This window comes from Mangifera indica, chromosome 11 (assembly GCF_011075055.1).
Source record: "Mangifera indica cultivar Alphonso chromosome 11, CATAS_Mindica_2.1, whole genome shotgun sequence".
NCBI lineage: Eukaryota > Viridiplantae > Streptophyta > Magnoliopsida > Sapindales > Anacardiaceae > Mangifera > Mangifera indica.
The window spans coordinates 6,875,888-6,887,483 of record NC_058147.1 but is presented as its reverse complement, the minus strand read 5'-3'; the positions used below and the strand labels follow the sequence as shown (position 1 = coordinate 6,887,483).

The following is an 11,596-nucleotide window of genomic DNA, read 5'->3' as shown; positions in this document are numbered from 1 at the left end:
CACGTTCCCCACCTTCAAACCCACCTCTTGAACATGCCCAATTAGACATCTCTCATAGATAATGTTGTTCTTTCAAACCTCAAACATGTCCAATCCAACATACCTCTCACAAATAATATTGTTCCTTCAAATTCTTTATCTATTCAAAAAGAGTCAGAGCTACTCACACACCATGTAGAATTAGAAGTATGAATTGGATTCTAAAGTCTAAGAAAATGAAGGTAATAGTGATACATTTCTTAAAATGACTAGTGTCAATTATCTTAATTTGCCCATAGCTCTTTGAAAATGTGTAAGATCTCGCGCTTGCAACTTTTGGTATCCTACCTCTAACTTTGTTTCTTATAAAGGTATGTATAATTCAGTTTGATGTGATTTGAGAGGCTTTTAAAATCAAATAGAAAAAAACAGTTTAAAATTTTTTTAAATCAAACAAAATCATTTAAAGTTTTATACCGAACTCTTATTAAAATAATTTACTTTTAAATATATATTATTTAATAAAATTAATTGAATTATAATTTTTTAGAACATAATATAAACATGTAAAATAAATATGAAATATATATGCAATATATATGTAAAACAATGACAAAATAAATATGAAAAAAATAGGTTGCATACCTAATTACTTATTAAAAAATTATGTCAAATATAATTATATATATATTTTTAAAAAATATGGTCTAGGGTTAGGATCGTTTTGAAAATCTCTCAAACCGCAACTCAAACTAAAAACTATTTTTCAAAAATTTATCAACCCAAACCAAACCACCACATAATTTTTAAGTGTTTTGATTCGATTTTATAAATTGTCTCCTAATTTTTGGGCATTCATTACAGATTTTTTCACTGAATCTATTCCCAATAACATTTGTTGAGCTTTGAAATATCTACAATGAAAATTGTGGTTATGGAAGAAATTGGAGGATTCGACAAAGAGGGAACTTGAGATTTAACCAATCTATTATGAAGGAAGAAAACGATCTACTTTAAATGGATATTTATCATTAAACACACGACTTATGGGAGTATAGATAGGTACAAGACAAGACTTGTTCTATGAAATTTATTATCAAGAAACATTTGCACCCATGGCAAAACTCAATGCCCACTTTTAACAACAAAATTTTTATTATCCCCTTCATCAACTGGAAGCTAAAAATGTATTTCTTAATTGAGATCTTGAGAAATAAGTTTATATGAATACCCTAAAAGTTAACAAAACTAAAAGAACATCATAACTTTTTAGGTGAAAGTTTCGGTTTGAGTTTTTATTATGCTTGTGAGTTTTGACTTACCTAGTGTAGTGGTTGTAAGTTCAGTTATTATGTCCCGGTTACTAGTCTAATAAATACAGACAACGTCTCTAGTTAACAAATGAAAACAAAAAGTTTATATAGAGATTTCACCTTTAAAAACAAAACAGACTCAACTAGTGTTTGTAAGTTAAAAAATTCACCCTATGGATATAAAACAACTTTCAAGAGCTTGGTTTGATAGATTGCAAAGGCAATGGAAAATTTCGAATACTCACGATTTTGACAGACCATACACTTTTCATCAAACGTTCTTCTAACAGGAAAAAAAGGTTCTATTCTCATTGTTATGTTGATTTCATTGTACTTACAAGACATGATGAAGACAAAATCGTTGGTTTAAAAGATTTTTAGCTAGTGAATTTGAGATAAAATATCTAAGACATCTCAAATATTTTATGGGAATATTAATGGAGCTAGCTCTTTCAATATAAGGGCATTAATGTCTCATAACACATGCATTGGAGTTTCTCAAAGAAACAAGGATGCTTGAATGCAAACCTGTTCAAACTCTCATGGACTGTACAAAGAAATTGGAGATCATAGAAGGAAGCTCGCCAGTGGACGAAGGAAGATATCAAAAGCTTAAGGGAAAATTGATTTATCTCTCACATACTCAACCAGACATTGGATTCAATGTTAGTGTTGTAAGTCAGTACATGTATTACCTAAGAAAAGAACATCTTGACAATTTTTATGTATTAATGAGGGTTCACCTAAGATGAAAACCAAAGAAGTCAGAACTTGTGCGTTCACAGGAGATAAATTGCAGGTTCACTGGTATTGCTAGAGCATAATTATTATAATTTTACGATATATGATATATCTTGTATAATACAATACTATATAAGTGAAAAATGATAAATATAATAAAGTGTATAAAAAATTATATGATATAATAGGCGTATCATATGATACGATACACATTATTAATACAATTTAATACACATTTTTGAATAAATGATAATGTGATAACCGTGTAATTGAGAATATTTAGATTATGATGGGTTTTATGATATTTTTTAAGACGTTGAAGTAATTATTAAAATTTTTAATTATTTTATTATTTTTTAAAAGATATATATTAAGATAAGATAAAATATGTGATATACGATACAAAAACTTAAATTTTTGATATATAATATGATACATAATTTGACTATCATATTTTTGACAAAAATTGCAAACTATAGTTGGTAAAAGAGTCCTCAGTGATGTGAAAAAGAGAAAATCGTTTGTCTATGACCGGGAAGGTGAGTCATCAATGTCGAAGAAAGAGTGATGGTTAGGCAAAGAGAGGCCTCCTTTGAGATAGGGGTGAAACTAAAGGTTTTTAAAGGTGAGGGGAGACAATGGTAAAAAAGACAATATGGTAAACCCATGGTAAAAGTGAAAAGGAAAGCGGTGCAAAGAAAGATTATGTAGTTTTTTGTACTTAATAAAATGTTGACGCTACAAATTTATACCAGAGTCTGAATCTTATACGAGGGAACAAGAGAACATGTACAATAAACTAAATTAAGAAATTATACAATAAACATCACTGTGCTTCTTTGCATCTTTCTCTCCTTGATGAGGGGATCAAAGCCCCGCATGGGGCTCCTCTTTTTTGACAGTCAAAAAAGTTTTTTTATTAAATACGACAATGTTAATGTCACTTATTTTCTTAAAAATATAACCAAATTACATTTCACCCTAACCACTTTTGAAAAGTTTATCATAACCCATCCTCAACCCACTCACGAAACACGTGTGTGTATATATATAAAATCAAAATGGACAAGCACTGTGGGTTAGCTTAGGTGTGAAAGTAGTATAAAGTAATGAAACGTGCTTTTATAATAAGAATTAAAATAGGTATCAATTATTAATATATTATCATGTTATTAGATATTATTTTATCTTTAATAAAAAATTATTTAATCACATTAAAAACATATTATATTAGTGTCCAAATTAATATAGTTTTATTGAATATCATATATGTTATGATAATAATAAAATAATTTCTAATTATTTAATAACATATCATCATCAGTATTTAAAATAATATTCATTATAAATTTACATATACATGAGATAGGGAAGCTATTGATCCTCAAATTTCCAATCCCCACGAAAAGTTTTGGGGGTAAAATGAAGGTCTAAGGACTTATTTCCCCCCAAAATATATTGATTTCTCAAGTTTTCTCTTGTTAATTTTGAAAATCTTATTTATCCATCTATAGACTGTTAAAATTAACTTAGTCTATTAGTTATATTATTTTCCCTCCTTAAACCCTAAAAACTAAAAATTTTTTCCCAACCCAAGTTTTCAAAAATAGCATTTCCCTCTTAGGGTTTCCAAATTTTCAGATTAAATTTTTTGGTAATGATTGATAATCTCTATACAACGTCTCTTCTTCTTTGATGTCTCATTCCGATCATACTCCTTCCTGTCTTTCCTTGGAGTCATCGTCGATGAAGACAGTTTGTCTTCATCGATGAAGACGCGACGACAACTCCAAGGAGGATGAGAAGGAGCATGGTCAGAAGGGGGAGACATTAGAGAGGAAGAGACATTGCCGGTCATAATAAAAAAATTCAATTTAAAAGTTTGGAAACTTTAAAGGGAAAAATATTGTTTTTAAAAACTTAGGTTGAGAGAAATGGTTAACTTTTAAGATTTAATAGGGGAAATAAAATTAAATTTAAGTTTATTTTTAATATTATAAATAAAATAATAATTTTATTCTTAAAACTGTTAATTTTAACTATTTTTAGATAGATAAATAAGATTTTCAAAGTTAATAAAAAGAAATTTGAAAAATCCGTATATTTTGAGTGGGACATAGTCCTTTGGCCTTTGGCCTAAAATGAAATAAAGAAAACAAGCGTTTCATGCGAAATTAAGAAGGGAAATTAAGGAGGTTGTCTTTATCTGCTATATGTGGGCTACAGCCTACAGAAAGTGACATATCGTGGAAATTCTAGATGCCACGATATTTTTCCATGTGTTTTTAATGGTGAGAATTTTTAATTGAGAAAGTCCCCGCACCATGTTTCTATTATTGTTGATTTATTTATAATGTAAAAGAATGTAGATTCATAAATTGACCATTCTGGAAAATTTATTTGGTATAAATTCAATAAAATAAATTAATTAATTATAATTTTATGATTTATATATAGAATATAAAATATTAAATTAAATTTAGAGTTGTAAAAATATCTGGATTGTTATATAATTTGAATATGTAAAGCTAATAAGATTATCTCTCAACATAACTTAGTTTTTTACTCTAGAAATCTCTTTGAATGATAATTTTCTAATGAGGCAAGATATTTTGTCGTTATACTGTATTTCTTTTTGGATCAGAGATTTAACTAATATATAGTAGGTTAATTAACCTTCTATTAAGGTCTAATAATTCTCAATACTCACAATTATGTGGTCTACTCATATTAATTTATCTTTATTGATCAATTAAACTTATCTATAAACTTATGTTATGTTATTTAATTATCTGATTTTATTAAATAAAAAATATAATTAATGTCAAGCCACATTAAAAAATTTCTAACACATGCACTAATAAACATTAAATAAAAAATTATATTGGACATATAAAAGCATATATTCATAATATATATATTTTTTTATAACCGAAAATCTTATTGGTATTTATTGGATGGGTAAACTTAGGGCATAGTTATCGGACTCATAATTGGTGTATCAAATAAGTTAAAATTTTACAAACGTGATAAAAACTTAAACTCAAAATTTTACTTTAAATATTTTAATATTTCATTAATTTTATTAATCTATGAGATCATTTATTTATAATATTATTATTATTATAGTGAAATTAATCAACAATATATAATTATTTAGTTGATAATATTGAACGTGAAATTATAACAATATTATTGATTTTTATAAACTATTTAATACCCTTTAATGTTATGAAAAAATATTTATATTAATGTTGAAATTTTAAGGGGAAAATGAGGGATTTGATTTAATAAGACCGAGAGAATGAGGCTATCATAATTAATAAAGATTGTAAAATTCAATGGATGAAGGAGTGCCACGTCGATCATTAAGCACGTGGTCCATTGTTGCCGACTTTTTTGCATTTTTTTTCTCAGACGTAATTACCAAACTGGCCATCTCCATATATAGAGATATATATTTTAAGACTACTTGAAATTTTAATTTTTACAAGTTACCTTGGAATATTTATTAAGAAATAAATACCTGTAGTAGGAAGGGCATCTTGGTCAATTAAAGGAAAAAAATACTATAGAGTAAACAGAAGGACAACTATAAGGTTCGACTTATCAATCAATCACCACGTGTGAAGGATAGTCCACAGCACATTTGGACCACCGTTCGCACACACGCTCATCACGCTTACTCGCACCTACACGCACACACGCACAAACGTCCCCCACTGTCTTGGCCCTGCGGCTCGCAACCGCCCACGTTTATTACCCAACACAGCTCGCATTCCCCGTAATTCACCAACTCAAAGTCTAATTTTATATCAGTCTACTCTTCTCCCATTTCTCCCCTAAATACAGCTTCTCTCAAAAATATGATCTCAGAAGCTACTGATCACCAAATTCTGAATTGCCCTCCAATGCCATTGCCATCGCCACCAATGGTCCGGAGATATAAATCCACAGCTGAAGTTGCGTCCAACTGTCCTCGCTGTGCCTCGTCAAACACCAAGTTTTGTTACTACAACAACTACAGCTTGTCGCAGCCGCGCTACTTCTGCAAAGGCTGTAGACGATACTGGACCAAAGGGGGTTCGCTCAGAAATGTGCCCGTGGGTGGCGGCTGTCGCAAGAATCGTAGACTCAAGTCCGCTTCCAGGCTCAATGAACGTGTTTCTGTGAATTACAGTAAGCGTTTCAGTGGCTTTGACGATAACGTAAGTAAGCAAACCAAGGGTTGTTCCTCTGATGGGAACTCGGTGGATATTGACATGGCTGTCGTTTTCGCCAAGTTTCTGAATGAGAGCTCGAGCAATTCTGATAATCCTGAAGAGTTTGTTTCTCAGGAATTGGATAGTGTCCACAAGGATGCGATGATGGAATGCCAGAAACCGAGGGATGACCAGATTCTTGAAGATTTCAATCAAATTCTTGTGGGGGAAATGAGTAACGTGAATAATGCTGCATCCGAATTGCAAACTTCGTTGGATGATGAAGTTGTTGTTCCGGATTCATGGTGGGCGGACCATGCGGCTGCAACTCTGCCTAATTTTTCACGGCAAGAGTTGGATTCATTTGCAGCCAATGACGTTGACAATCAGTTAATGGCTTCTGCAAATCTAATGAACGATAATTGGAGCAATTCCTTCGATTTCTCAGCCGGATATGAAGTCTACTCAAGACCTTAATTATTCATATGCAATTTACAATAAGTTTTTTAAAATTCTTGATAAGTTCCTTCTATAATCTAGTTGAACTGCTTGTTGTTGAAGAAAGCTTAATTTTAGTTTTGCATGCCATTAGAAAGGTTCGTGGTATGAATATTATATTATACTAGAAATATGATAAATCCGCTATCCAAGCCTGTGTTAGAATTTAGCAATAATTATGTTAATGGTAATTAAGGATAATGTATTCTTATAATAAGGCCCATGTACATTATGTAATCCTGTTTCACTTTGATATTAGTAACTACTCTCAAGATATATCACATATCATTTCCGTTAATAATAAAATCATATGTATAAATAATAATATATCGTTATATGATTAAATATTGTTTTATCTCTAATTTTTAAATATCCAATTATATAATAATATATCATTATTTATGCGTATAACACTATTCTTTGATTAATGTAACTCATCCGAAATGCTATCAACAAGATTTGAAGTCTAAAATTCACCTCTATATATTTATCTTTACATACCCAAGTATGTATATATATATATATATATATATACACACACACACACACACACATATATATATTTATTTATTTAACCAAATAGGTACATATAAACACAAAGTTTTATGAAGCAAACCCTAAACATTAAAAGTTTTTTAACATATGAGAATTTGATTAATTAAACATCATTATCGTATACTCTCTCAGTCTTTCATGTGGATAGAACAATTCAATCTTTGAATTAATGATAAAATAACGCTCAATCATATGATGATATATTCATGTATATACACATTTATGTACAAAAAATATATACATATAATATTCCTCTTTTAAGTTTTTAATAAATAATAAAGATTAACTGTGATTTTTTTCTTTCCAATTTGTTAAGCCAATGAATAGTCCTTGACCTTGGTTTACAAATTAAAAATTTAAAAGTTTGAGTAACCTAATTTATTTTTTATTTTCTTGGGTTTAATTATATAATAAAATTATGTATATATATAACAATATATCATTATATGACATAATAACATATTATTATTTATATATAAAATTATATAAAAGATTTGTATAAATAACATTAATCTTAATTATATCTCGGAATGTAATATAAACGAAATTTGTCTTTGGAAAACTAGCATAATAATGTATAAATGGATGATGAAGATGATGGAGTGGATATTCATGACATGACATGACATGACATGCTGAAGGATGTTGATCCTGTGCATCATTGAAACCCTACATCATGTGGATGTAGCGTGGAAATTACAAACAAAACCATCACCCAACTAATACAGACAAAATGGTCGTAATCTTGCATTTAATTTGGCAGGTAGTTTCATTTTCAATTGTCATCTTCCATTTGGAAGGTAGTTTCATAATTACCGTATATGATGTCAACCTCTATCACATGCTTCTTCATGTTTCATGTCTTCCTTTGATCACGATTGAATTTGACAGTCTCAGTTTTCCTTTTAGTTCATAATCCAATCACATAATTATTTATTAATTGTATAGTTGCTTAATTCATAAATCTAAAAAATAACCAATGGCTTCATTAATACACACACACACATATAATAATCAAAGAAAACCATTTAAAAATATTAGATATGAGAAACTTTATTTTAACTACAAAACCATTTAAAAAAATAATTCTTCAATTATAATATAAATAAGTAATATTAATTATAAATTCCATCAAAATATTTATAAATATATTAAAATAAATATAATAATTAAAAATATTATTGAACATAAATAAAAGAGGAAAATAGTACTTACTACTGAAAAAATAGATATTAGTTTTAATGAAGATTAGTTTTGTCATAAATCATAATTCTTATAAAAATATTAATTGATAGGGCATATATAATTTTTTTATTAACCATAATTATATTGTAATGATTTTTTAACAAGTTTTAGAGAAATAAAATAAATTACAATTACTTTAAAAGATTTTCAATTTCATAACATTTCTTTTTCTTTTACCATTTATTAAATCAAAATTTATAATTCAATATTTCATACGATATTTTATAAATTTAAGATATGTAGTAAATCATGTCATTATATGTTGTATTTTGAATCGTCATAGCTTATTATGTAGTTTGGGTCATATCAACTTAATCTAAAAATTTTTTGAGATTATGTTATAATTGAGAAATTTTAATACGATTTTATTTTAAGCCGGATTAGGTTGGGGATCTCTTATCCAAGATCCAAGCTAATATTATGGATATAATTCGATGACACGAATTACCAGATCCAACTCTAGTGATCTGACCTTGATTTTTCAATATTTAATATCTAATTATAAAATTATATATGCAAATAGAACGTGAGATTATTATTATTAGAGGATATATAATCCTATGCTTATAAAGAATAATACAAATAAAGTGATAATAGCATTATTCTTGTATTATTATATCATTAACTGATTCTCCAACACAGAGCAACAATTAAAAATAGAAATGAGCACCCAACGGTCCAATAAATTTATTGCTTAATTTAAGAAATAAGAATATTGGCCAAAGACTTCTTCCCACCTAAGGTGTAGTGAAATCCTAAAGTTTTATCTTCTAACTTTCAAAAGTTGAAACACTTACCTATAAAAAAATTTCTGTTAAAAATCTTAATTAGAGTTAGGATAAAATCATTATTTAACAAAAAAAAATTTAAAAACTAAATTTTGATCATATTTTCCCCCCTTAATTTAAAAATCTTACAAGTTTTTCTCTTTCTATTTGAAAATCTCAGAATTTCTCCTCCTCCCCTAAAAAATTTCCTTCAAAGTTTGAAAAGTGACAATTTCTCTCCTAAGGTTTTCTCTCCTTCTTTCTGGCAACTGATTTCTTCTCAGTCGTTAGTCGACCTTTCCTCTTTCTTCTCCCTTAACCGGTTGCCTCTTTCTTTTATCCTTCGTCAGAGATAGAGACCATTGTCTTGATAAAAACAAATCGTCTTTATCTCAGATAAAGATGAATGGTCTTTTTATGAGAGACAAAAACTTTTTGTCTAAGATAAAGATGACGTTTTTGTCTTCGTTTGAGACAGAGATAATGGTCTTCGTCTCCAACTAAGGTAAAATCAGAGCAAGGAGAGGCGATCAACTAAGGGTGAAAAAAGAGGGAAGGTCAGTCGATGGCCAGGAAGAGTGAGTCATTGGAAGAGAAAAAATCTAGGGGAGAAAATGCCACTTTTCAAACTTTAAAGGAAATTTTTTGGGGAGGAATTGTTAGATTTTTAAATTGAGGGGGGGGGGGGGAATGATATAAGTTTAGTTTTTAAAATTTTTTATTAAATAACGGTTTTACCCCTAATTCTAACTAAAATTTTTAATAGAAATTTGTTCATACGTAGGTGTTTGAGTTTTTGAAAGTTTGAAGGTAAGACTTTGAAGTTTTACTATACCTTGGGTGGGAACAAGTTATATACATGTATATATAAAGTTTCTGATGTTGATGTAAGTTCGAATGGATCAACAAAAAGCAATACCTGTAATTACAGAAATGAATTATTTTTATGTTTGTGGAGTTTGTTATGCCATGGGAATAAGTTTGGACTGTCATGGCTTACCTTCTAGAATTAATGCCAATGAAATATATAAAACAGGAATATCATTATCAATAATACAATTATGTATACCAATTTTAAATACATAAATAAGTATGTATTTGATGTGAGTGATTGGTAAATTTTGAATTAAGGAGAAAATTATATTCGATCATATGATGATACATATTAAATATATACAAATTTGTGAATTCAAAATATATAGGCTTAGGATTGCTTTATATTGAATCTAATAACTTGAAGAGTTGTTTATGCTTGTTTTAGAAAGTAGAGATAAATAATATCTGCAGTAAAACATTTGGTCCTTTTTTTTTTTTTAATAATGAGGAATCCCATTCTGGCCTCACGATTGTTAGATTAGATAGATCAAAAGTTATTTTGAGTCTAATGATTCACCTCATAATCATTGGATCGGATAGAACATGAGTTTTTTTTTCACTCTGGTGCTAACGGGTCTCGAAACCAAGCTGTCCTGCGAGATTGTATAGAGACTTTACAATTTTTACCAATCAAACTACCCATTCGAGTCAGTCGGCTGCTATTTCCCACCATGGAAAAGCTTGTGTTGTTGCCATACACTCCGAAACTTTCTCCTCAATTATTGTCCCCTATTTATATGTAAGTGGCTGCATTTATTCTGTAACTAAAATAAGAGACTTGCTACCATTGGCACATACCTGGACAAACAGAAACTTAAATTATAACATTATCATATAATTCATGGTATGTTTCTGAAAGCGGTCATTTTTTGAAATATAATGTACAGACAGTGTTTCCCAATTTTTTCTATTTTGAACCCACTTTCTCGAAAGATACATTTTCCTAATAGGGGTAAGAGATTGAAGACTTTTCTTTCACTGATGCTGGGAAAAGAACATTTGAGATGTGGGTGCATGAACATGAAGGATGAGTTTCAATTCAAAGCAAAAATCCAAATGGAAGAAGTTGCAATTTCAAAGAGGTCACTAGTTATGGTTGGGGAATCACTTGCCCCCACCTTCCATAACTTACTCCAAACATTTCATTTCATTTCCTTATTCTTATCTACTTGTATTACCAAATAATTCATACATCTAATCATCATCTTTTCTTACTTAAATCACACTTATTTCATATTAATTATCAACACTATGATTGATTGGTCAAGAAGTCTATTGTCTGAGCTTTGAATCATGTTAGTCAAAAGTTTAATCTTGAAATATCACCAGATGAATTTTAAACTCATACCTTCTTATGCATGAAATCTCTCTATTATCACTTAAACTACTCCTTAGAGATAATCAATGGTAGACTCAAAAA

General features: G+C 29.1%; 1 protein-coding gene across 1 annotated transcript; it reads left to right on the top strand.

The window, feature by feature from the left end:
• The first annotated feature begins 5,808 nt into the window (after positions 1 to 5,808).
• LOC123229094 (dof zinc finger protein DOF1.2) lies at positions 5,809 to 6,988 on the top strand. Its single transcript, XM_044654673.1, has one exon. It carries the CDS (start codon positions 5,900 to 5,902, stop codon positions 6,710 to 6,712), a length of 813 nt encoding a protein of 270 aa, XP_044510608.1. The 5' UTR covers positions 5,809 to 5,899; the 3' UTR covers positions 6,713 to 6,988.
• The last annotated feature ends 4,608 nt before the right edge of the window (positions 6,989 to 11,596 follow it).

Excerpts from the sequence above, each read along its gene's own strand:
- LOC123229094 (XM_044654673.1), top strand. The coding sequence starts at position 5,900 with ATGATCTCAGAAGCTACTGATCACCAAATTCTGAATTGCCCTCCAATG.